Source organism: Micropterus salmoides, unplaced genomic scaffold, assembly GCF_014851395.1.
Source record: "Micropterus salmoides isolate LMB-PRFRI ecotype aquatic unplaced genomic scaffold, ASM1485139v1 Ms_hic_scaffold_4, whole genome shotgun sequence".
NCBI lineage: Eukaryota > Metazoa > Chordata > Actinopteri > Centrarchiformes > Centrarchidae > Micropterus > Micropterus salmoides.
The window spans coordinates 2015959-2043870 of NW_024043372.1; the positions used below are offsets into that span (position 1 = coordinate 2015959).

Genomic DNA, 27912 nt, shown 5'->3' on the forward strand with positions numbered 1-27912 from the left:
AGTTTTGGTGAGTGAGGGAGAGAGAGAGCTGCAAAACTCATCGCCTTTCACCAACACTTGCCGCTTTGGATGAAAAATATGGCATCCTTGCCGATATTAGTTGTTTTATATTTTCTTGACCTACAGTGATCGTGCCCTCTTCATTTTCTCCTTGAGGAGGCGCGGCATCAGACAGTGTACGGTTAGCATCGCCATACCCAGCCCTCGTCAGCAGAGAAACAGCCGTACAGCAGCTTGTTACCGCCCATATGTAAGTTTTTCCCCCCCTAGAAGTCAGGTGACTTAGTGTAAAGAGCAACAAAGGCCGTGTAAGGAGGTGATGGAGTGGATGGATGGAAGTAAACTCAGGAGACCAAGGTTCAAGCCCAGTTTGGTGATTTGCGTAATGGACTTTTTTTAACCCAAACCAGCGTTTTTTCCTAAAATACCAAAGTGGTTTTGTTGCCTAAAGCTAACCAAACTGCCAGCGTTTCATTAAACATCATGTGACTTTCCTAACGTCCTGAAGGTCCAGTACGCCGTCCTGTTTTGGGACGAACGGACAGTCGTCCTAATTTATCATTTAAGTATGAGGACGTGTTGAAAGTCCACCGTGGCTCGTTGACCCCTCAGCCCATGTCCAGGGCCGTAGGGCTGAGGGGGGAAAGGGAAGTGGGTCTACAGGGGCCCTCATGTGAGGAGGGCCATCGAAGATAGAATGATGCAACCCCTGTCTGTGGAGTTTCACCACTGCCGACAGACAGACAGAGAGACGGATGAGGGCTGCAACCATCTTTTAAGATCACCCATATTTGCTTTACTGAGATTCAGAGCAGAGAGAAGCAGCCTCACCCTGGAGAAAATAATGGACCTGTTTGCTGAATAAATAACTTCAAATAATTTCTCATTGGAATAGTTGGCGATGTTTCACTCGCAGGCCTGCGTGCCGCCCTGGGTGGCTGTTTCCTGGAGTACTTATCTAATTCAGCGGGAACGCTCTGTGGCAGCCTGTCACAATGGTTTCTCAGGGCACTGGTGCGAGACCGAACACTAATCTGACAAACGGCAAAGAGACGGGAGGAGGAGGAGGAGGAGGAGGAGGAGACGCTTCGCCTCCGACACTGATCATGCTTAGCATCCCACAAAGTTTTTATCTTCTTTTCTTCCTGGGTGTTTCAACCATCACATCTTTCCTTTTCTTACATTTATTCTGGCCCCTGTCCCTGTTGTCTTACCTTCCTCCTCCACCCACTACAGTCTGCTCTGCAGGTAGTGAGTGTTGACCTTTTCTCTTTTTAGAGAATACTGTGAGTCTTCCTTTTGCTGAAATAAATAACGGCTACAGTTACAGTGTCATTACATCTAAAACGTGTAAAATTATGTTGCATATTCATTTTCTCTCCAGTGACTCTCAGAATGCCTTCAAAGAGCTTCTTTGATCTGATTCCCTATCAGCAAAAAGTGCACTTAGAGTAGCTACTCATCAGCATGCAGAATGTGTTATATTATTATACTACCCGATGATTATTAGTATTTATTATTGATGAACTGACATGTTGTGTTGCTGTGAGTAAAATCTGAAGCTAAAGTTGTCAGATGAGCAGCATGTTCGTGTCAGAGAAGCAGAAAACCAAAGTCGATGATTGTCCATAAAAATCAGTAATACATAGCCGTCTCTATTATTTTACCTTCTTTCCTGCTCTCCTCCTCTTTTAATATTCTCTCATAATTTTAAACTTTCTATAACATTAAACCCCGGCGGCCGTATTTGATGTCCGTCCGCTACGTTCCCCTGCGGTAAAGCGGCCGGCAGTGTGTAGAACGTCAACTCAGTCACGCAAACGGCGCTCGCCAATGATACGAGAAGAAGAGGGTTCGAGGACGGATGACCGTGAGAGGGATGCAGCCAGAAAGGCTAACAATCTGTGCAAATCACACGGTATTCAATATTGACAGGTACTCAGTGAGCATCAGGTGCACCGCACTGCAAATACTAAATCCGCCCCTGTTATGTAATGGCTCTCTTCATGTTTATTACCAGCAGTATTTTATGGGCTGTTTTCTAAAATGGCATGACAGTGTGAACTTCCACAACGGGCGATGCTTTTGTTTCATTCATTCGCCTCAGGTGAAGCTCATCACTTGTTTTGCTGCTTCAGCGTGGCTCCTCTGCCGCCCCTCTGTGAAACCACTTTCACCTCCCAAGCCTCTGTTTTCTTTTCAAACTCAGGATTAGACTAATCTTAAATAAGGGCACTGAATTACTTTTTCCAATTGTTTCCCCACTCAGGGCGCAGCCAAATAAGGGCCAGTAATTGACTTTTTTCCACTTGTTTACTGGCTCGGGCCCCGGCGGCAGTGTTGGCTGTAGCTTGAGCCCTTGGCAGTTGGTTTTAATTTTGGCCATTAGAGTCGGAGCCTGGCTCCAGCCTCAGCTGTGACCCCTCACAGCTCCTCTTTGTTTGGCTACTTGTTGTTTTGTTCTTTTTGGACTGTTCTGTCCAGCAGAGAGGAACCAGGGGACATTTTATCCCACCTGAAATTGCAACAAAAAAAAAATGCCTTCCCCAAGCAGATGGTCAGACCGGGTCTCCTTCCTGCTGCAGGGAGCTTCTGTGTGTCCGTCCCACAGCGGGTGATTTTTGACACTGAGCATTCGTGCATCATGCAACATGTAAACCAGGCGTGTAAACCGATGCACAGATAATAGATTTAATATGAAATGGATCTGAATTGTTGCCGTCCTCCTCCTCCAGTTGATCAAATGAACACACACTTCAGGCACAGCACACGGAGACGTCAGGATCTCTTTCTCCACCCAGGACAGACTGGATATCTGTCTTAAATTTGGGTTGGACAGACGATGATATGTAGTATGTAACTTTTACTTTTGGTTTCAGGCGGCAGATGAACTTACTGCGTCAGGTAAAGCGTCGGTATTTGATGTTCTGGGATGAGAACTGGTTGGTTAAATACAGAAGATTAAGTTGTTTAAAGTTATTTCGTAAGGTGCCTTGAGGAATAAAGCTTTGCTGAAGTGATTATGAAGCTTTCCTCCAGTCGTCACACACAAGCTCCGCTTTTTCACGGGACTCGTGTAATACAGCCCATCGCATTTCTGCATTTACATTCCACTATTCATTTCCGCACATTAAGACTGAAACAGCTTTTATTTAGAGTTTTGAAGGTGGAGTTTAAATAAATACCGTGCTGTATTTGATGTGTTCGGGTCCATGGTGAGAATATAATGTTGTTTTGTTGGCGGCTAAACCTTTGTGATATGAACGGGTGCAGATTGTAGCTTTGTGCTGTACACAAACACTGTGGTCTGTGACTCCCAGGAGACTATAGTCAGGTTTTGAGTAAGAAGGCGTTTGGTGTGAAATAAAACCTCTGAGTTGCTGAAGATACTTGATTTCTCTTCCTTTTCAGTTTACCGTCAGCAGACTCCAGGGCCATGCAGACCCTTTTAGCCTTTAACGGCGCCCGAGCAAACACCAGCGTGCACATCCAACAGAGCAAGCACGACACGTGTGATGCGTGTTTGCGAAGCACATAATGGCCGTGCAGTTAAAATGAACTCTGACCTAAAGCTCGCCACCGTCGTGCAGCTGCTGTTAGCTGAGCCTGAAGGAAAAGGCTTCCCTCAGGAGCAGAGAGAAGCGCTTCTGCCTTCCAGTCTTTCAGGTCAGTCGGCCGTGGGTGGAAACGTTTCCACCGGATCTTTCATTATCATCACACCCCCGATAAGAAAAGAAACCTCCGAGGTGTTGCAGATCACTGCTCACTCGAGGCTTCCACTCAGTGTCTATGTTAAAAATAAAATGAGGGGAGATGGTAAAATGCCCCCGAGTGAGTTATATTTTCATTTTAAAGACGCTGCTACAGCCTCTTAAAGCATTTGTCTAACGCTTTGTGAACTGGAACGAGCGACACAGCTCGTGGTGGCGGTGCTGTGATGCCTCCACTTTGTGCACCTTTGTGTGTATTCCCCCACCGCTGCTGCAACACATGCACTGCGTACCCTGAGAGATAAACCGCGTACCCTGCAGCACCAAATGCCGTCTGATCAGAAAATATGCACCCACCTGTAGATTCACCCAAACACTTCACAAACCCTCTCTGTGCAACGTTTGGATCTTTGCACCACTCTCGCTTCGACACTTTGTCTTTGATACGATGTACGGAACAATGGATCGGGTATAAATACATCAGCGTTCATGGATCTGTGTTTATCTGAGCGACTGCAGCAGAAGTAGCCATAAAATAAATGTTTTGCAAGACTGTGCACCCTTCACCCTTCTTAAAATAAGAACTTTAGTCATTGTCACACTAAAAGAAAGTGTTGTTGAACATCTGAATTGTCATAAAATTCAGATATGAAGAAACTATTCATCCTGCTTTTTCTTTTTCTCAACGCGATGACAACTTGGACTAGAAGCTTTTATCTTTGCAGTGCAGACAACCACCAACAGAAAGGAAAGCAGATGTTAAATTTGGGAAATTAAACATATTGAAATGGCTTTGGTGCTGTTCTCATCCAGGAGATCCCTTAAACATGGACCCTGGCGCCTATTTCTAGAAAAAACGCCTAAAATAACAAACCCAAAATAAATCCGTAATATCTCCTCAACCATCAGGCCTAGATGCATAATTCTGGTCTCCTTTGAAAGGTCAGAAGCTGAGGAATATAAATCCATTGTACATTATGTTTATTTTACCATTACAGACTACATGGAGATGAAAGACGAAAAAACGATATTTTCATCCCAGCCTGGTAAAAAAAGCTCTATTTTAATGCAGTAAACCATCAAAACCATCATAAGGTAGATTATAATGCACCTGAATATCTTCTACTCCACCTGGAAAACAGCTGTAACTGTAAATCTGATGAAAAGAAACTGATATACAACAGTTATTACACAATATTTCATAAATGTAGCAGGTGAATGTCCATGTTTTGGCCATATTTACTGTTTATATGTTCACTTTTATTGGGAGTTATCTTCAAAACATTATTTCTCTCCACACGACCACGTTCCAAATAACATGAAGCTTCGCAAACCCCTGAAATATTGATAAAAACAGTCAGTATTCCTGTGACCAAAAGCACTCACATGCTTTACAGGCCACGGCTTGAGAACAGAACATCCTACAGGGCTGCGAGTCGTCTTATTGAATTCGTTTCATCATGTAAACAGTCGTGTGTCTGCATGTCTGTGTAGCTCCTACGGGTCGCCAGCAGAGGCCGATAAAGATCGCCTCCGCCAAATCACACTCTTCTTCTCCACTTCAATCTGATGACACAAACAAAACTTAAGACCGCAGCCGATCTAAACAAGATGACGGCCCGCCAGACGGTCTCTGTTGACACAAAGCGCCGCTGTTTATGGACGGAAAACAGCTAGAACAGCGAAAATCGATTACGCCCCCCGTACTGGGTCAGTCCGTTCCCAGTAAATGGCAAAAGCCATTTTCAGAATTGTTTTCTGTTACAGCCTTTCCACCTTGACATCGACCTGGTCATTTCTACTTCTACTGCCTGAACATCCAGTTGCCTCATGGCTTCCTGTTTCCTCTGTGAAGTCAAGTGTTGTGCCTGCAGGTCGCTCACCGTGCAGTCACCCTATGCTTCATTTAGAAAAGGGTTTGTAAGCAAACTTTGGGATTTATAAAAACTTGATGGATGTGCGGTCATCTATGGTAACTGTGAGCCATGCCGACGCACAAAGAAGGATGAAACATTTGAAGTGGATACCATCATGCAAAATACATCTGAGTTTAATTTAATATTATATGGGTTAAAATAAGAGCTGCTGTTAAACGAATAAACAAACACTGAAGAGCACAATAAAAAAACATGATTTAAGATCATTTATTAAGAATGAGACATCTTATTCTGATTGATTGATCCTTCCTGCAGCGCACACAAAAACAACCACGAGTTAGGATAATAAACAAAGCAACAAAACATCTGTTTAATCTGGAATCGTTTTTAATTTGATCTGTACACACACATAAATAAGGCGAACAGCAGGACAGTCACAATGTCATCTGACAAAATCGGCATTTTTTTGTAACCTTTATGTATTGAGGAAAGTTTGATCTGCCACTGGAGGCCTTGCTCAAGGGCAGCGAGGTGCCAGGTGTGCGATCGACCATAAACCTCGAAGTTAGAGATGACAGAAAGTTACTGTCGCACAGCCTCCGACCTTGTGTTCATTTTGTCAGCCTTTTTAAAATTCAGTCTCAGTCCTGAGTCAAATGTCCTTGTTAGGTTTTTGTCATATTTAGTCCGCTGTATACTATTTTTTAAAATGAAGTTTTAGTTGACTAAAAGTCTGGGTGTTTTTAGTCAAAAGAAAATCAAAAGTATTTTAGTCTAGTTTTAGTCATTAGCCCTCTTTTCTAACTCATTAGTATAATTTTGATCAGCCTTTTGGTCAATCTGCTCCAACCAAAATAGAGATATGATTCGAATGTGAACGTACCTCAGTTCCCCGGGGGTCAGCCTTGCTCCCTGTCCAATATAATTAGTTGCTCTGTTTTTTTAGTCCGCCTCACTGTATTTGAAATGGGACCAAATATCTAAGCGCCTCTTTCTCCCGAGCAGGTTCTGTTCATCTCCAGAGTTCACAGTAACGTTTTCCTCGCGCACCAGGCGTCGCCCCGGTCGCCCAGCATGCAAAGCACAGGAAGAAAAAAAAACACAGCTGAAACACACTGTTCAAGTGAAAATTTAGAGGGAGAAAATATGGCCTGTGATATTCAGTTTCCTCCTTTATACTAACGTTTTTATTTTATGAATTACATTTTAGTCTCGTCCTTTTTCTTCAGCAATATTGCGTGTTAACATAGTCGCAGTCAGCATTTAAGGACATTCTCGCCGTCTCGTTTTAGTCAGGGGGGAAAAAAGGTCGTTGACGAACATATTTTTTATAACTCCGACCCTCACTGAGCTGCTCAACCTCATCACTTCTGCACCCCAATAGAGACGGTGAAAACCGGTCTAATGCTGAGCCTGATATGCCTCTTCAACATTTACACACTCTGCAGAGCGTTTTGGTAAAGCTCAGACTTCAGTGTGGCTGAAAGTGAGAGAGAGAGAGATTTAGAAATGAATGGTGAGGAGTAAGACACAATAGTTTGGGGCAGCGTTAGCTCAGTCCGTGGGGTTCTGGCTCGGGAACTGGAGAGCACGGACCACTGCTGAAGGCGCCCCTGAGCAAGGCCCTGAACCACTAACTGCACCCCGGTCGCCGCACAATGGCTGCCTTCCCCACTGCTCCTAATTAGAATGGGTTAAAAGCAGAGAACTAACACATTTCCCCTCGGTGAAGTATAAGAAGGAGAAACCCTCCTCCCTACAGTGCGTCAACATGAACAGCGTGGAGTATCCCGTGCTGGCACCGCTGCCTCCTCCACCTGACACTTAACTCTGCTCAAGTCACTCTTTTCTTTCATGAATAGAGTTTGATCATTTAAACACACAGACACACCCACACCACAGCCTCTCATCTGCACTCACGCCAGGAGCACTGGTGCTTACCGATGATTACAGCTTCTGCCTCTGGGAGTGTTTGAAGAAATGCTAGCTGCACACTTCAGCGAGCAAAAGGGGCCCTTAGCAAAGATTTTCTCAGATTCATTATGATGTTCACACTCGGAAGATCCCAAAACAGCACGCTGCACACATCAACACGGTTAGACTGCTGGTCTAAGTGATGTTGGTCTTCAGATGCTCATATATATGTACAATGTGAGTTTTGTATCGATGGATCATTTAAGGCTCCCTGATTTAATTGGAAACTTCAGCAGCATTTCAGATGCAGGGTTTGCAAGTCACGTTGGCGGAGATTTAAAGTGTGAAATCGTGATATTGTACAACAATATTCTAATATAATTATATTATTGTGCTCACTCCCTGTAAGCTCTGTGTGTTTCCGTCCCCATAATGTGTGTAGACACATACAGATGTGTTATACAGATTTGTAACAATGCCTGAATTTTTGCAGTAATATTTTCCAAGTTCTCCAGATGAGTTGCGCAGTGCAGGATATAAAGCCTGGCTGATGCTCCACAGGTGTTTGCTTTACCAGTGAATCAACACAAAGTTCCAGAGGTGTCTACAAGGTTGAACCAGGATGAAAACATTTCAGGAGGCGATGCGGCAAAAACTAATAGAAAAATAAAGCGGGATAAAATACACAATAATAAAAATAAATTATAAAATATAAGACAGGAAATACAGGAAATAAAACCGTGTGCTTGCATTAATAAAAGTCTTTGTTTGGAGAAGTGATTTAAAAGATGTTTTTTATTCTGTAAGCAGCTGCATTTATGTCTGCACCTCCTTGAAAAACTGAAACTATGGTGATTTATTTTTATCCTAGACACTTAAAATCAACTGTACATTCATTTGGGCCTCTATGCAAATGTCACAGTGCTGTTCTCACTCATATTTTGTAAAAAATAAAATAAATAAACCTCCTGTTTCCATTACTGATCTCCACCCACCCAGGCCATTTACAGCTACACATCTGGTTGGGGTTTGTTTTTGGACTCAGGTGATGGTCAAATTCAATTCATTATTGTCCCAAGGGGGCAATTTGTACTGTATTAAGTATAAAAAAACTACAGATATGCTGCACTTCAGTGTAAAAATATTAAACATAGTTGGCACAGTCACTGCCATTAATATCATCGTCACATGGAGGGCGTTCACACCTTCCTCGTTTGGTCTGGACTGTCGTACTTTGAGTTAAATTGGTGCTGCAGGTAGTAATGCCATATTAATATCAGTAAAGTGAAAATGATATGTATCTGTTTATTCCTCTTTTCATTCACTCATTCTTCTCAAAGCCACCCAGGGAACTGCGCTCGCAAAATTACAATGTGAGACCAAACCAAAACTAACCAAATGTATGAACGTAAATATGTACGTGAAATTCGGTTCGGACCTTCAGGTGTGAAAGGGTTCTTACTGCAGCCCTGACTGGCCCTGTACAGGCGCTGTAAATCGATTTTCTAAAGAGAAATCCATGTCTGATCCTAGTATTTTGTCCCCCTGCGCATGCCACGCACCTCTTTGAAGCTAGAATCTCAGACCGACCATTTTTATCCACACCAAGCATCTAAATGAATTTACATCATCAACATAAATCGCTCTGTCATCACTGTACATGGCTGCGGTTATTGCCATCCAGATATCTCTCATCTCGCCCTACACTGCAGTTCAACCACCACCGCATCGGTACAGACAGTCTTTATCGCCGTCTGCTGGCCCTCTCGTTACAGATATCCAATATACCAAACGATACCGAATGATGCTCAAGACGAAGACAAAGGGCCCACTAACAGCCCTGCAGGATGTTCTGTTCTCAAGTTACGGGCCTGTAAAGCGTGGGAGTTCGCCTGGTATGTTTTTGAAAAAGTGTGTAACAACTGTTGTATATTTGATTCTTTTCATAAAATTTACAGTTGTATTCCAGGTGTATTAGAAGATATTCTGTTGCATTATAATCAGTTGGATGATGGTTTTGATGGTGATATTGATATTAAAATATAGATTTTATACCAGGCTGCTCTTTAATAACTAAATAAATAGCTTCATTTACAGTTTCACACATTCATTAGCTTCTGGTTGAGGACTTATTTCTAATTCATTTTGGGAATGTTATTTCAGGCGTTTTTCCTGGAAACAGAGGCAAATAGCTGGTAGTTACCAACAGGTTAAAACACAATAAGCTATAACAATAAAAACCGAAAAGAAAACAACATAAAACTACAAACACCACAGAGCCTCCAACTGCTGCTGGTAGCTGCAGGAGCGTCTGCCCCCTGATGATTAATAATTGGTTTAATTCAGGTACAAGTTTATGATATAACGGTATTTTGTAGGACTTTGTTGTCAACTAAACTCACATTTACATACCGCAAGGGGAAATGGCAGCACAGAACAACAGTTTCCAACATTTAATTGAGGCGTAAATCTGAATACACACATTTATGTGACCTGAACACAGTGTCTGCTGCTCAAGTTGTTCATAAAACTCTTTATAAGCGCTTTATAAATGCTCAGAGGTCAGATCAGCCAGAGAACAGCAGCCCTTCTTGTCGTGTTTTGACCCCAGCGCCCCCCAATCTCACAAACATTACACCCTGCGTTAGATCAGACCATTACTTGTCAGTTTTGGGCTGCAGAGCGTGAAGTTGGGCGGGCAGAACGGGAACAGGTTGGCTTCAAACGCCGGCCTCTGAGCACCAGATGGCTACTCATGAAGTCACGGCGAGCGTGGTGTTGCAGGGATGTGACAAACACACAGTGGTTACGATGACACGGAGATGGTTTAACACTGCCCTGTGGCCCCCGAGGTGAGAGCTAACAGAGCAGGTCGCTACACAACAGTGAGAACTGCACGCACGTCACAACCTATTCTCGGATCGCCGCCTCACGCTCGGCGAACATCGCTGTGGCCCAGGAATGACCTCGACGGTGTGAGACTACACTCTGCCCTCCCGCGTCTGAAGCTTCGTTTGAAGTTGCTTCACTTCATTAGGTACGGCAGTAAAAATAAATGATAGGAAAAAGGAAGATGGAGAGATAAAAAAATATGTTTGAAGGTCACCGGTGAGGGTCGGACCTCTGCAAAAAGGAAGTCATCAAAAAATAAGCTTGTCATCAGTCTGACGTCCCTCCTGGAACAGAAAAACAGCTGGCAGCATGCAGTTATTTCAACATGTGGTTGAATCATTCTGTGTGTTGTCTATAATATTATTCCTTATATGAACTTTAACGTCGCTGTGTTCTGGAGTGTCCAACACGTCCTCATTCCTAAACGACAAAATAGGTCGATTGTCAGTTGTGAGTCACGTGAGGTTTAACTTGTGGTAAACGTTGTAACGGTTGCAGTTGGTTAGATTTGGGTTCAAATAAAAACATTATCTAAGTCACGTGACCTACCTCATCGACAAAACGCTATTTAACTTTATTTCACGTGGACGCGGAGTCCTGAGTTTACTTGACTTATCCATCCACGCCACCAGCTCCTTACACAGGCTTTGTCGCTCTTTACACTACGTCACCTGACTTCTAACAAGAGCTAAATATAGGTGAGAATAATCCGTGTATGCTTCGTTATTTTGTTTCAAAACCAAGTCGTTTTTTGTTTTTTTCCGAAAACAAAGGAGCTGCGTTTTTTTCCCATCTTTGACCGCTGTTGTATCCCTACAACCCGTTCTCACTCGCCGATTCGCCGAACATTTGAAACGTTTGTAACGCAGTTTGTGACGGTAAAGGCAGGTTTATGATGTTTAACAGAAAAGACTGAGTCGGATGGTGTGGATGGAGGACCAGAACCCGGACTTTGAACCAGGAGACCGGGGTTCATGGACAGTGTGAAACAAAAAGTCAATACTACATATTTAAGCTATTTATTTAATGTAAGCTAAGGCTATTTCTTTTCAGTTTGCATCTCATATCAACTATGGAGAATCTGATTGCAAAACGCCTGGAGAAAAAAAAAAGCGAGAATATATTCGTTTTGCAAGATGGCGCCGAGCTGGAGGAGCCGCTCAGCCACTCAAAATTCTCCCATTTCTAGATTAAGTACGTCAGCATCAAGGAAGCATTTTGTTTTGGGCTGATCACATGATTTGTGATATTTGGGGGGGTCTCTAAAATTTCGACAGTATGCTATTTTTGCCATGTCTAGCCTGTCATCACGGATCATGCGTAAATCCGTAGCGGGCTTCATCCAGCCAGACTCGGGATCACCTCCCCTCTCTCGCCTGTATGCTCCAGCGCCCGCTCCCTCTCAGGCGGTAGACCTGCTATGAGTTGTGTTGCCAGTAGAAGACTTTCTAAGTTCTTCCATCTCACGATGAAAATAAAGGTCAGGTCGAAACAGTGTAGAGAGGCTGAATAAATATTACCAGAACCTTGATTCGTTAATATACAGCACACCGAATTTAACTAATAACGGTTCATGTTTGCTGTGTAACATTGGATGTACTGACAACTATCTCTGAATTAATTTGCTACTGAAGAAGTCTTAAAAACCGGAGGATTGTCAGGAAAGCGTTCCTTTTCCAGTATTATATATCTGCAGCCGGTACAGCAGCTATAAAAACCCACTTATGTTGATGTTCAAGCTCATCTTATTTACATTTAATCAGACACCGTCATCACCAAGTGTATCTGCTGCAGGATTATCAAGCGTAACACACAAAGCTACACAAATCGGACTCCTTAAATATCAAAATCAGTACTTTTCCGACTTGGTTTTTTGTTTTTTCTGATTTGGTTTTGAAACGGAATAATCAAAGAATGAACCATACGCGGCTTCAGAATAAGCTGCCGCATCATCGACCTGCACGCCTGTTTCTCTGCTGAGGACGAGCTGGATGTGTCACACTGAACCACAGAAAAGCTGCTTTTAAAAAGTGGATTTGTTTTTCTTTTCCCGGCCCGCATCCACCTTTCTCTCAGACAAATTGTCAACAGAAGGGTCTTTTATGAACTGAAAATAAATCACTCTCAGAGTTTCAGTCAAAACATCAGTGCGTTATCGAAGAGCAGAGCTCTAACGTCGTCATTTGTGGATGTTTGTGTCCCAATTAAAAGCATGAAAAGGCTTCTTGACAGAAGAGACGGGGAGCTGGCACTTAAAGTGAAGGAGACGGAGGGCCGAGGAAGACGAGCCAGGGAGGGATGCCGATTAATGGCGTCATTAAAAGGCAGACGATGTGTTTTACAGGAGTGTGTGTGTGACAGAGGAGGCCCCGTGCAGCAGATAGAGCGAGATTCAATCAATAGCTCAGCGGCAGAGTTCAGAGGATTCTCCTGGTTCTCTTCAAAGGCTTCTTCATTATGCATGTGCTGCAATTACCTGAAGTCTGAGGAAGTGCATTCTGATGAGTTGTTGCAATCACAGGGTCAGAGCGGCGGCTTCGCTTCTCCGTCTGTCTGCAAACACATCTGACTTCACAGCTGACGGAGATGCTGAGTTGTTGGCTGCTGTTTAATGTACAGTATGCAGCTGCTGTTCTGACTTCCTCTTCTTCTTCCCCTTTTTTAATCTGGCAGGAAAAACATCCAGTCCCTTCGTCTCCTCCTCGTCCCCTTTTTGTCTTCGTTGATTCTGTTTTGTTTGTTTGTCGCCATATAAATGAATCCCTTGTGATCTTTTAGGAGATGTAAAGCAAAGCTGCATTGTGGGCACTGTTGTCTGTGGAGCGAGGGAAGCAAATAAACTCTTATTGTTTCCCCTGTCAGCACAAACGCCACTTAGTCAAATGTCTCAGATATTCAGTTTGTGGTGACGGCTGTAATGAAAGAGCTTCAGGTGAGCTTGAAGGCAGCAGCTTCAGAGGAGCGTTTATTGCTTTCTCATTCTGTTTTCTGATAGTTTCCTCAAAACTCTCTCATAGCAATTTACTTAACATGTCAAAAGCTGCGATCAATCTGACATTTGCTGAGTGAATCAAGAAGACAAAGCAGTGCAGTCAGTCAGAATGTGTGATCCAGGTACGGAGGTTGGTGTAAGTCACTGCGATTTAAAAAGATTCCAGTGTGCATCCACAACAACCAATCGTGTGTCTAATAAATAGCTAAGTGTGCTTGTTCACAGCAGCGGTCAGTGTTGGAGACACATTTACAGATATTTCCTGTGATGTCATTATTTACAGCCTCCGTCCAGTTCAGCTCTCCGTCAGGAAACGCGTCAAGTCCTTCGTCTGTGACGTGAAAACACACAGTCAGAGTCCAGTTATAAAAATCCCCCCTCCTGATTGGCTGCTGTCAGCTGAAGAGTCGATCACAGCGGCAGGAGGAGGTTGTACCAGTTTCAGAAAATCTTTGTCTTGTTTTTCTCTTTTCTTGCCTATTTTTATCTGCACTCACCAGTTTCTGTTGAAATCGAGGACTTGTTGAGTTTTTTTTTTCCGTGTCAGCCGCTGCCTGCTCCAGCTTTAAAAACAAACCAGAGACTTCTTCAGCCGACCGCAGCAGACTCGGCGTCTGACCCTGGTGGTGATTCACCGGGAGAACGTGTCACAACAGTCTGACACTGAAATCTCTGACCCAGAAAATGTGAACAAGTGAACAAGAACTGCAAAAGCAAAGTCCAGGGAGGTGAAGTCATTAAATTTGTTGTCCGATGGTTGAACACAGATATTTGACTCCTGTCAACATTTTCTCTGTCAGTTGTGAGAAATACTTTATTCCAAATAACGACATAGCGGCACATTTTTGTTTGTGTAGATTGTGTAGAACAATGGTGTTGGTGAATAAGCTGTGATCTACAACTAAAGCCCCAATGCTTTCAGCATCTTTAGTCAAATAGTCCCCTTTAAAAGTATCTGAATTGGCTTTCAGCAGCTCCTGTTCTCATGTATCTACAGACAGCAAATGCTGGACAACTTAAAACCGAGATTCTTCTATGATATTGAATTCCCCACCTCCCCCTGTAATCTTAATCCTGTTAAATGTAAATGTAAGTCTGTTCCCTTTCGTTTTCTTCCACTTATCAACCTTCACATCTCAAACAAAATATTTTTCAACATGTAGATTTTATTTCTGCCGTTTCCAAGTGAAAATGTGCAGAAAAACCAACTCGTTCTCACTCCCAAGTCATCACATATAGATACGACGTCAAGACCCCCTTGTGTTTAATGCAGTGTCCCTTTGGGGCCATTGTTGAACACTGAAAGAGTAAAGAGGATGTTGGGGTGGACGGACTTTCACCCTGGAGACCGCTACTCGTTAGGTTACATTAATTAACTTACTTAACTTCACTACTACCATAATCTTTTCCTAAATCTGACCAAACTGTGACGCTTTGCAATGTTAACCACTTTATTTTGAAAGTCTTGCCGGATGTTGCTAATTTATTCTTGCTAACTTGACCACGGAACCCTACACGTGCAATAACAACACGTTCTCGCCTCACCACATATTGATGCTTGGTCGTGGCCCTTTGGCGTCGCCTTTGAACGCCCTGGGTACTCCTTTAATGTCGTTTTTAGATGTTTAGGGCTCCGCGGTCAAGTTAGCAACGCTTAGCAACAATAAATATGCAACGTCCGGTTACACTTTAAAAATAAAACGTACAAAAACTACTTGGTTAAGGTTAGGAAAAGATCATGGTTTGGGTTAAAATAACTGCGTAGGTCAGCTAACACGTAAGTTAACCTCTTGGTACCGGACCGATACCGGGCAGGTGATCGATGTTCGCTAGCATCTAGCTGTTTTCTGTCCAAAAACAGCGGTCCTTTGTGTCACAGAGACCGTCTGGCGGGCCGTCGTCTTGGTGAGGTCGGCTGAGCCGAGAGTCAGATTAAAGTAGAGAAGAAGAGTTTGCTTTGGCGGAGGCGGCCTTTATCGGCCTTTATCGGCCTCTGCTGGCGACCCGTAGGAGCTACACAGACAGGATATCAATCGATTCGTCTCTTCAGTACGAAGAGAAAGAGCTCACAGCCCTGTAGGATGTTCTGTACTCAAGCTGTGGCCTCTAAAGCATGGGAGTGCTTTAGCTCTGACTGTTTTTAACAATATTTCAATGTTTTGGAAGCTTTATGTTATTTGGAACGTGGTTGTGTGGAGAGAAATAATGTTTTGAAGAAAACTCCCAATAAACAGTAAATATGGCCAAAACCTGGACTTTCACCTGCTATATTTTTGAAAGATTGTGTAATAACTGTTGTATATCAGTTTCTTTTCATCAGATTTACAGTTACAGTTGTATTCCAGGTGTATTAGAAGATATTCAGGTGCTTTATAATCTACCTTATGATGGTTTTGATGGTTTATTGCATTAAAATATAGCTTTGTTTACCAGGCTGGGATGAAAATATCGTATTTTTCAAAACACACTTACGGTTGGTGTGGTGAGGTTTAGACAAAGATCAGAGTTCGGGGTAAGTTTAGGGGACCCCAGTAATAATCAGGTGTTCACCCTGTTTCCTTCTTTCTTCCTGATGGACGAGTCATATTTCGGCTGCGGCTGCTAGAGGACGCTGCCACTTCAACCAAGTCATTTCTGGGTATTTGCTGAAACAGCTGATGCTGTGGTTTATCTTGGGAGGACCGTCTCATAAGAGGCCTTACAGAGAGGAGGGTGAAGTCCAGCTGGTGGAGATTTAAGGATGCTGACGCGACGGACGTGAAGCCGCTCTCATGCAGGAAACAGGGAAATCTGTATCGCTAAACCAGGGAAACCTGAGTCTTCTCTTTGTTTATCAAAGAATAGTTGGGGTGGTTGTTGTGTGTGTTTGGTGGCACTGCAACGTCTCCTCAGGACCCGGAGATCTGACATTATATGCTCCATAAAGTAGTCCCATCAGGGATTCATATAAATGAAGATCAAACACTGTGTTCGCCCTTGAGCTTACATCCAGATGCAATTATTGTTGAATCCCTACTTTTTCCAATGCACGCTCTGCACACAGTTGCACTAATGCTCCTTTCCAAAGAGTAATTACAAGGACATTTCTAATTTAGTTTCCTTTCAAGCTGCGAGGAGATGCCGCAGGAATAATCTTCCCTTCAGTCAGACACAATTTAATGTCCATTCATCTGTTCTTTGTAGCTTTGAGGAGAGGATAAGCCGGTTGGAGAACTCGATGCATAGACCCTGCTTCAGCTGCTAAAGGAAAATAATGACATCACATCATTGAAATAGTCTTGTTAGGTTTCCTCCTGCTCTTTATTCATACCACACTTTTTTTTTTTCTGTTTACATTCATAATTCATCATCTCGAAAAACCAAATCTTTAAATAGACGGCAGCAGCACAGCTGTCCCTCTCCAGCCGGCAGAGACTGAAAATCCTGTCAAAGCATCTTGAGAGATGGCCGTCGCGGCTGCCCCAGATTTCACATCCGCGCTGGCTTTCTGTCGCACCGATAGCTCCACTCACAGAAGGAATGTACAGGAAGCGGGACAGCCAGCGTGTGACGCCGCAGACGCCGCAGACGCTGTAGATGATGATTTGTTTATCCTGGAGAAAGTCTGTAATTTCAGTGACTGATGCGTCACAGATGCAGAGCTGATGGGCATCTAGCGTTACACCAGTGATTCCCAACCAGGTTACACGCTGGGAGAACAGAAGTGATGTTTCACTGACTCAACATTAACGGCGTGTGGAAACTAGTTAGCAAGTTACAAACCATTTTAGCTGAAGGTCACGGATACCCGTAGGTGTCATTTACACTGTGGACACTGGGGTCATGTCCCCAGCACTTTTTAAAAGCATAACTTGTTAAAAATGTTCTAAAAAACCAGCTTGTCCCAAGAAACGTTAACTAGGAAATGACAATTGTTTTGAGAGAGGTTTATTTAGGTAGATAGATAAAAACTTTATTGATCCCCGAGGGGAAATTGCGGTGTTGCAGCAGCAAATTGACACAGAATACAAATAATTTCCACACCAGACTGTGGGTAGGAAGGACTTCCTGTAACGGTCCTTGCTACAGCGGAGTTGTAGGAGTCTCCAGCTGAATGCACTCTGCCGCCCGACCAGCAGGTTGTGCAGCGGACGTGAAGCGTTGTCCGTGATGTTAAACTCCAGGGGCCCCAGAGCAGACCCCAGCACAGAGCCAGCCTTCTTTATTAGCTTGTTCAGTCTCTTGCTGTCACTGGCTCTGATGCTGCAGCCCCAGCAGATGGCTGCAAAGAGAATTACGTTTACGACAGACTGATGGATCATATACAGCATCTCCAGGGGCATCTCCTGCTGCATACATTAAGCATTGTAAATAAACGTGTGAAACGAAAGAAGTTTTTAATAAATCCAAAATTGTAACCCTAACCCGTAAAGAAGGGCGCGTCGGTGCGCTTTTGTGTGGTTGGTAGAAGAGGAAGAGAGACAGAGCGCCAGCTGCGCCGGTGTTGTGCGTGAACTCTGCAGGACATTGATTAACTATGGAAGCCCTAAGCGGCCATCCTTTCAAATATTTACTTCATTTTTTTGTGAAAACTGGAGAATTATTTTGTGATCTCCAGATAAAGACTGTTTTTTCCCCGTGATAAGATGACAAACCATAGCTGAATACAGGGGTCGGCCGGGGTGTTTCGCAGTGTGACTGGTTAGCTCAGTTTGCAGAGTGCAGGGCTGGTAATCCAAGGATTGACTCCTGTTCTTAATAAATTTGTTTCTTCTTTTGTGTATTTTTTTTTTAACATCCTCTTCAACAAAGTTGTTAAGAAGAGATTGAGGGGAACGCAATCACACATTTCCCGACGTCAGGAAAATGTGTAACGTTAAATGGATTCCCCTGAATGAGAAGCACAGGAAGTTCCTCTGCCTGTAAATGATGGGGAAATGAAGAGTCCAGAGGTTGATGGATGTGGAATAATCACCGGTCTCTTCATAAGAACTTTTCTGAAGAAGGAAAAAAAGGAACAGAAAGTTGGTTTTCCATGAGGATCATAGTCACAACTCCAAGAGTATGAGTCCTGTGCTCCAGCGGCTGAGCTAACCACTGATATACATAGTGAAATGACCAATTTAACTACCGTTTTGTTATCTAGAGATCAAGAGACATTATCACGGGAAAACAGAGTAAAACAATGTTTGAATTGATGGCTGCTTAGGGCTTCCATAATGAAGCCCACAAAGAATATTAAATCGTTTTTAAACAGCACTTGGAATAGACCAGCAAGGAACCGTGGCGTGCATGAGCATCGTCCAAAAAAGTAACTTAAACTAGAAAAAACAAAAACATAGTGATCCTAAAGTGAACCTCAAACGTGCAGCTCCAATCTGTAACTTTAACAAAACGACTCCGATCTGTAACTTTAACAAAACGACTCTGTAGTAGCCTACACTACGCACTTTTGATGCGCCATAATTTGCAGTTTTCTACCTCATACCAAGCCCCTGCTCCACATAGTAAAATCACATGTGCTGCAGACTGTTTAAATTGTTTTATCATCCGAGCCCTTTAGTCAGCACCACTTTTTAAATAAGTAACATCCAGCTGAATCCAATTCAAAGGATGCTGTTCTGCACGTGACGGGGTGATGAAGGGGATCTTGGGTTCACCGGACAGGGCTGTGGGGCCGCATCTGACACGCTGAGCTGAGAGTAACGCTCGGTTCGTTATGCAGAGGAAACATCGACGCAGACCACGAGAGCTGTCCGCTCCGAGATGCCCTCAGATGAAACGTCTGGCCCCCGGCTCGCTATCTTCCCTCCCGGTCTCTGTGCAAATCAGTCAGATCACATCACGGACTGAATTATGGGGTGTTTTATTTTCTTGTCCTCTATTTTTGTCTTTTATGTCTGCCTTTAACCGCCATCACCACCAACGTCTTCCTCTCTGATGACTGGAGCGCCACGCAGAGAAACTTATAGAGGTCAAGATCCTAATTTTATCCCGTCAGAAATGATTATAATGTATGCGCAGTGACCTCATCGCAGGGTGTCAAGGACTTCTCACCAGTATCGGTGACAGAGAGACGGCACAATAGGGAGATGATTAAGTGCAGTTCTTAAGATAAAGGCCTCTTCTCTTTATAATTCAGTCTCCTGCTCTGACTGTTGTGAGGATCTGAAAGATAGACAGGGCTGTCAACAAAGACAAAAAAGAGAATTTGAAATATTTTTCAGGCTGCAGTGATTTTTTTCTTTCTAAGGATTAGGTTTTAAGATGATTCTTTTTTCGGGCTGTAAGTGGAAAAAGGGTTTTCATTATAGGTTCGGCTCTTCTTTAACAAGACACATGGGCCATTACCCGTAGATCACAAAGCCATGTCCCGCACCGACCTGGACCATCGGGTTGGTGCGGGACATGGTCAACTGGTTGATGGTCATTTACCTTTCCCTTCATCAAATGTGAAGTCCAGTCTGTTATGCAGCAGCTGACACATCACTCCTATTTTAGCCTCACTGCACTAGCTGCTGGTTAACCTCTTGGTACCGGACCGATACCGGGCAGGTGATCGATGTTCGCTAGCATCTTGCTGTTTTCTGTCCAAAAACAGCGGCCCTTTGTGTCAACAGAGACCGTCTGGCGGGCCGCCGTCTTGGTGAGGTCGGCTGAGCCGATAAGTTTCCTAAGTAGAGAAGAAGAGTTTGCTTTGGCGGAGGCGGTCTTTATCGCTCTCTGACACACAGACTACACAGACATGCAGGATATCAATCAATTCGTCTCTTCAGTACGAAGAGAAAGAGCTCACTCACAGCCCTGTATGATGTTCTGTTCTCAAGCTGTGGCCTGTAAAGCATGGGAGTGCTTTAGGTCGCAGGAATATTGACTGTTTTTATCAATATTTCAATGTTTTGGAAGCTTTATGTTATTTGGAACGTGGTTGTGTGGAGAGAAATAATGTTTTGAAGATAACTCCCAATAAAAGTGAACATAGAAACAGTAAATATGGCCAAAACATGGACATTCGCCTGCTATATTTATGAAAGATTGTGTAATAACTGTTGTAAATCAGTTTCTTTTCATCAGATTTACAGTTACAGCTGTTTTCCAGGTGGAGTAGAAGATATTCAGGTGCATTATAATCTACCTTATGATGGTTTTGATGGTTTACTGCATTAAAATATAGCTTTTTTTTTTACCAGGCGAGGATGAAAATATTATATTTTATTGTTTATTTATTGTATTTCATCTCCATGTAGTCTGTAATGATAAAATAAATAAGTTAATGTACAATGGATTTATATTCCTCAGATTCTGACCTTTCAAAGGAGACCAGGATTATGCATCTAGGCCTGATGGTTGAGGAGATATTACGGATTTATTTTAGGTGTTTTCCCTGGAAATAGGTGCCAGGTAGCATGTGGTTAAGTTCAGGCTTGGTTTTAAATGTATCTTAATGACTTATCAGACACTACATGGCTCAGCTCCTGCCTACATTTTTAAGCTACTAAGCTCTTACACCTCTGAGCGACCTGCTAAACAAAACCTGTTGGCTCTATCGTGCCAAATGTAAAACTATCATCCAGACTCCTCCCATTAGATCAGCTGAGTCTGTTTCTTAAAGAGCATCTAAACCCCCCCCCACCCACATTCCTTAAGGGTGGCTTTTTTAATAAATTCCTTTGGTTGCCGAATGCTTTCTGTGGTCGTACGTGCGGTGCATTTGTTTGTGGGTGTATGTGGATGCCCCTTTAAATGTTTTTCTCCTGTATCACTACTTGCGTTTTTATGTTTATGCTTGATATTATGTGTTTAAAAAAAAGGTGCCATGTAAATAAATACTTACTTATGTCTACATTCACTCATTTAGCAGATGCTTTTTATCCAAAGCAACTCAAGCATCAGGACAGTAAGATCTACAAGTAACAATCGATACTAGTAAGAGCAGCAATAAATAATAGAAAGAGCTTAATGAGATCAGTACCTAGGGGAAGGAGCACGAGTTAACGATTAGTGCAGTGAATACAAGAGAATTGTTAGGAGACGGAAGAAGAAGAGCACAGGAAGTGCATGTTAGGTGTTCTAAGACAAAGTGTTCTCATAAGAGAAGAGTTTTCAGGAGCTCCTTGAAGTTAGTCCAAGTAGTCTAACAGCGTTAACTGTATAGACATGACTAATATTATTATTGTTACTATTATTATATTTTCCTCGTTGTTTTGAGAGTGTTTACTCACACATTTGTTTTGGGTTTCCTTCTTTGGCCTTCGACCTGTTTCGTGAAGTCTGTTTATCGTCATAGTTAACGATAATCTCTTAATTTACTTATGCGATTAGAAAACCTACACACCACCTCTTGCGTTTCTCAGCCCATTGTGATTTGTGCAGAGGTTAAATGTTTGGAGCTATTTCTGGTGATCCAGACAGAGCTCAGGTTTTTTCTCATTCCTCTAAAATGTTCATGTCTTGCCAAACGTTTTATGACCAGATGCAAAGTGTTGTCTTGGCATGTGTTTAGGAAGCGTTACAGGCAAGAGTGCCAGAGGTGCCGCCTCTAAGGTGGTTTGTTTTAGCATCTACAGAAGGTGCCAGGAAGACATCTTTGAACTTCTATAGTTTTTGTTGCCGGGAAGGCCCGCCCTCGTGCTGTACGTTGCCTCTGCTCTGTCAGTTACGATGTGGTGGTGTTTACCCGTGTTATCTGTTTGCGTGCCAGCGGTGGCAGAGTGAAGAGGTACATTTGTCTCTGAGATGTTTTACATAAAAGCAGTGATTTAACTGCAGACAAACACTTAGATTAGGAAACACATCTTTGTTTGTACTCTTCACGCTTGAGTGCTGCCGTCAGACTCGGCGCTGGCTGGCTGGCTGGTGATTATCAAAGCTTAATGAATAAGCCTCCTTCTGTTTTGTTGACCCGTTGTTTCGCTGTCTCTCAGGGTTCGACGCGTACTTCACGTCACGGACTCTGGAGAACAACAGGAGGAATGTGTGGTTTGCCGAGTACTGGGAGGAGAACTTTAACTGCAAGCTGATGAGCTCCTCCAAGAAAGACGAGAGCAGCAGAAAGTGTACAGGTAAGTTTATTAATGTTTAAAACCTGGATGCACACTAACTGATGGACCGATGGGGACTCCCTCACGGGTAGAGAGCGCTATTTGAGGGTTAAGATGTGGTTTTAGGGTTGAGGTTACAGTTAGTTTCGGGTGAGGGTAAGGGGCCAGCGAATGCATCATGTCAATGAGATGTTCCCATGAAGATAGAGGAACAAACGTGTGTGTTTGTGTGCAGGTAAATCTTCTTTGTACGTCCACACACGTGTTGTACGGATTGTAAGAACAAGCCTCAGCAGACGGTTTGCTTTGTTTTGAACTGGGTGGTGGGATGATGGCCGCTCCATCGTCCATACTGAAGCTACTTTTTCAAAGCTCTTCATACAGTTTGCATTTCCAACATGCATCTTGGACAGTTACTCCAGGAAGCCACTGACGCTACGGCACGTTACGGCTGCGCCACGGTTTTGATGCCTCCTCAGCCCGCCGTCAAAGTCCACTGGAGGCGTCTCAGAAGCGTTTCAGCAGCGGAGCGTGCAGCCAGGCCCGCGTTATTTACTTATTAATTTGTCCTTTTCATGCCTCTACTACCTTCTCCACAGCTCTATGTGACCCCGTTTCCTTACGTCAACTTCAGGCTGCATTTCCCACAAGGAGAATTTCAGAATCAGAGCGTTTTGCCTCATTTTGCTGACATGTTTAGATTTTGTTGATTTGGTAATCAGTGTTTGCTATTTGTGCTTCTACTGTGATTAAGTAGGCCAACCAGTGTTTATTGTCGTTTTACGATCGGGAGTCTACAAAGGGTGTTTTATTTTGAAAAGTGACCGGATTCCCTCTGCCGTTATGTGTCTGACTTCCTGCCTGGACCCAGTATTTAGCGTAACTCCATCAGCTGTAAACACACCGCTGAACGCTGGCTGCTGTTTCCTAGCTATGAATTTAATGCTGACATACGATCTCAGGCGGACGTCTGCGAGACTTGTGTGATATTTGACTGTTTTGAATGGGATTTATTGGTTTGCAAACAACGGTGGAAAAGAGACAAGCAGTCGTAGAAAAACACCGGACATTCTCCAGTTAAAGCCAGTAGCCTCTACTCGCCCATGAATTTCACTGTAAGGCAAGACCCTGGTCCCTCCAGTGGAAAAACACCTCCAGAGGTTCCTAGTTCTGGGGTAAAGTTCCTTTGGTCGAAACGCAGCTATAGATGTAAACTCTGTAAACATAAAATTTATGTAAATATTCTGCTAAGATTTTCTCTATTTTATTCTGGATCATTCTGTTTTGGGTGTTAGAATTTGAGAAATGTGCTGCAGATAAAGACTTCTGCAGGTGGTGCAGTAGTGATGAGAAAAGAGGTGAAAAGTAGTCATTGAATGCAGTTTGTGTGAAAACAATGAAAAAGAGTTTTGACCAATGCATATTAGCGATTGCAAAAAAACTGTAAAAGAATACTGAGGTGCCGACACGAGGATTCGATGTTCCAGCAGAGAACAAAACCAGCAATCCTTGAATTTACAGCACTAACAGGTGGAAATTGTGCGTAACTGGTATTTCACAAATTGAAATCCTCTACAGCCCTGAGCTAGACAGAAGAAAGTCTTAGAGAAAGAAGACATTCCTTAAATATCTCTTCAGGCAGAGTATCAGAGTGAACACTATCAGTGCATATTGACTTTTTGCATACACTTGGTCTTTTCTTGTGGAGGTTGTTGGGAAAGTATTGCTGCAGTTGGAATGGTAAACAGAAACTCATAAGTCTCTCTGCTCTACAATCAATAATGCATAGCAATTACTGACCCAATATGATAGTGTGAACAGAGCCTGAACACTAATGAACCTGTTCTATTAGAGTATTGATTGAAGCCACAAAAGAACAGCTTATCTGGTCTCTTCTATTTCTTTAGATTTGTCTCGTTGCATTTCTGTTACCTCCTCTCTCATTTCCTGCTCCCACTCTAATTAATGACACTTATCTGATTGATATTTAAAAATAGGAATTTGCAGCGCCTAATTTATCATCGAAATTCCCATTTCCCTGTAACACTTTGTTCCCCCTTCTTTACTGTGACTTCCACACATTTTAATTCGAACCACAGAGACTACCGGGATCATTTGTGCCCCCAGAACTGAAACTTGAATTACATAATGAACACGTCTTCGGTCCCTCTGCACTCTCACTGCCAGCAGGCAGGAGACGAGACACACCAGCAACTTTATTCTACCAAACTACACTAATGATGAGAAATTCCACCAAACTCACCGCATGAGTATTAAAGAGGATAATACTTTATTACATTACTTATGATAATACTTAGTATTAAAGGTACTCAGAGGAGGATAGTACTTCATATATTACTTATGATAATACGTTTTGCAACTCGTTGTGGTGGTTTTGCGTCTCTTTGTGGTTGTTTTGCGTCTCTTTGAAGTTGTTTTGCATCTCTTCTTCGTTGTTTTGCATCTCTTTGTGGTTGTTTTGCATCTCTTGTTCGTTGTTTTGCATCTCTTGTTCGTTGTTTTGCATCTCTTGTTCGTTGTTTTGCATCTCTTGTTCGTTGTTTTGCGTCTCTTTGAAGTTGTTTTGCATCTCTTCGTTGTTTTGCGTCTCTTTGTGGTTGTTTTGCATCTCTTGTTCGTTGTTTTGCATCTCTTCGTTGTTTTGCGTCTCTTTGTGGTTGTTTTGCATCTCTTGTTCGTTGTTTTGCATCTCTTTGAAGTTGTTTTGCATCTCTTGTTCGTTGTTTTGCGTCTCTTTGAAGTTGTTTTGCATCTCTTCGTTGTTTTGCGTCTCTTTGTGGTTGTTTTGCATCTCTTGTTCGTTGTTTTGCATCTCTTTGAAGTTGTTTTGCATCTCTTGTTCGTTGTTTTGCGTCTCTTTGTGGTTGTTTTGCATCTCTTGTTCGTTGTTTTGCATCTCTTTGTGGTTGTTTTGCATCTCTTGTTCGTTGTTTTGCGTCTCTTTGAAGTTGTTTTGCATCTCTTCTTTGTTGTTTTGCGTCTCTTTGTGGTTGTTTTGCATCTCTTGTTCGTTGTTTTGCATCTCTTTGTGGTTGTTTTGCATCTCTTGTTCGTTGTTTTGCGTCTCTTTGTGGTTGTTTTGCATCTCTTGTTCGTTGTTTTGCATCTCTTTGTGGTTGTTTTGCATCTCTTGTTCGTTGTTTTGCGTCTCTTTGAAGTTGTTTTGCATCTCTTGTTCGTTGTTTTGCATCTCTTGTTCGTTGTTTTGCATCTCTTGTTCGTTGTTTTGCATCTCTTGTTCGTTGTTTTGCGTCTTTTTGTGGTTGTTTTGCGTCTTTTTGTGGTTGTTTTGCATCTCTTGTTCATTGTTTTGCATCTCTTGTTTGTTGTTTTGCATCTCTTATTCATTGTTTTGCGTCTCTTTGTGGTTGTTTTGCATCTCTTGTTCGTTGTTTTGCATCTCTTGTTCGTTGTTTTGCATCTCTTTGTGGTGGTTTTCCGACTCTTGTTCGTTGTTTTGCGTCTCTTTGTGGTTGTTTTGCATCTCTTGTTCATTGTTTTGCATCTCTTATTCATTGTTTTGCGTCTCTTTGTGGTTGTTTTGCATCTCTTGTTCGTTGTTTTGCATCTCTTATTCATTGTTTTGCGTCTCTTTGTGGTTGTTTTGCGACTCTTGTTCGTTTTTTTGCGTCTCTTTGTGGTTGTTTTGCATCTCTTGTTCGTTGTTTTGCATCTCTTATTCATTGTTTTGCGTCTCTTTGTGGTTGTTTTGCATCTCTTGTTCGTTGTTTTGCATCTCTTATTCATTGTTTTGCGTCTCATTATGGTTGTTTTGAGACAAAGACTAATCAGGGTTTTGGCATTTCTCAGTGTTCACTGAAAGAAATGAATAAAACATGGAGTTGCCGAGGTTTGTGGCAGCACAGCATCTCAGTGGTGAGCACTGTGAGCCCACAGCAAGAAGGTTCACATCTCTGCCCTCATCGTATCTGTGTGGAAATGATAATGAATCAACACGCTCAGCTGCAATATGGGTGGTGATCTTCAAAAACAGAAGTCATCAGAGGGAAAGGTTGCTGCCTGCAGTTACAAACAGCACGCTGAATATTCTGCCTCGGAGTGCTGATTTCTGAATGTGTGGTCCGGTTTTTGTGACCTAAACACAGACCCAGTGTCTGGCTTCAAAGCTCTGAACTTTGCAGGCGGGGATAACGTTTCACACCACAGTATAATTTGAAAAACTTTGTAGTAGTAAATAAACAACCGGCGCCTTACAGCTGTAAGGTCCTGGATCTGAACCAGCTGACTGGGACCTCTGGTTCTCCCCCCCCCTCCATCACCTCTGGTTTCCTCCCACAGGAGAATTTGTGACTGCAGGCTGAACTGTAGGTGTGAGTCTGAGTGTGTGTTAGCTCTGTCCACTGTGCGCTCTGCCTCTCACAGTGCATGCTGGGATAATCTCCGACCCTCTGCGACCCTGAACAGGATGAATGGGTGCAAGCGTCCTACCTGGAAAACAGCCCGCATGCTTTTACAAGCGTTGTGGAAAATAAACATGACACCCTTAACAATGCGGCCTCATGCGTCCCGGTGATGTTGAGCGTGCGGTCAGTGAAGAGCAGTCTATCAGTCATGATTGCTGTAATAAAGCTGCCGCATGCTGCAGCATTAGGCTGCTGGATTTTGGTTTGTTTAGAGGAGGTGGCGACTTTACAATCAACCGTTATTCACACGGAGTGGCTTTATGTGGCTTGATTGCGGCGGTGTTATCTATTTGAAAAGATGAAAGTAATTAAATGAGCCGATATGATGATATTTTGTACTGCATGACTGTGTTTATTGCATCAGCTGTCAGAGATTAAAGAGCTCAAATATAAAAGCATTTGAATATACAGTATATTATTACAGTAACCCAGGATGCTCTGATTTGTAAAATATGTGTTGCACCACGTTAAAGTCTGGCAAGTCTGGTGAACTGACAGACAACAATACCTGAATGTAACGGCGAAGACCTTCATTATTATCAGGTTATAAACATGTTATAAATGGTTTAATGAAGTATAACACAGAGATAAGTGTTATGAACCACTTGCTTAATGTTGGGGGGCCTTAAGATAAACTGCAGGACGGGAACCTTTCCATACTGATCCTGACTATGCTTGGGGCTGATCGCAAATAAAAGATTCACCGGGACCTTCGACCAGCCGATCACGGTGGGCCAGGCGGGCCACCACAGCGTCTCTCTCTCAATTCAGTTCAATGCATTGTGGCTATATTGGCAGGAAACAGATGTTTACATCTTGAAAACCAGCGTCATCCGCTGTCTACTTTAAAGTTAAAGACAATTACTGTTAATTTACCACGTCAGTTTATAAAAACCAGTCAATCTTTCTTTGCAGTTAATGGAGAGCGGAGATGATGCACAGCATGTGATCACCAGGTCGTAATGAAAAATTCATGTGACATCTGGTTATTCCGTAGCCACTGACTTCTTCTAAATTAGGATGTTTTTTTCTGCGCGTTTAGAACTGACGTGTGGTTTGACT

At 43.0% G+C, this 27912-nt stretch overlaps 1 protein-coding gene across 2 annotated transcripts in view; it reads left to right on the top strand.

Moving 5' to 3' along the window:
- The window catches only part of LOC119886700 (metabotropic glutamate receptor 7), a 320159-nt gene that overhangs the window by 182756 nt on the left and 109491 nt on the right, over positions 1-27912 (top strand). For both annotated transcript variants that reach the window (XM_038697608.1, XM_038697607.1), the window contains one exon: positions 22289-22426. In XM_038697608.1, the coding sequence (XP_038553536.1) occupies positions 22289-22426 (138 nt within the window). The remainder of the gene's footprint in view (positions 1-22288; positions 22427-27912) is intronic.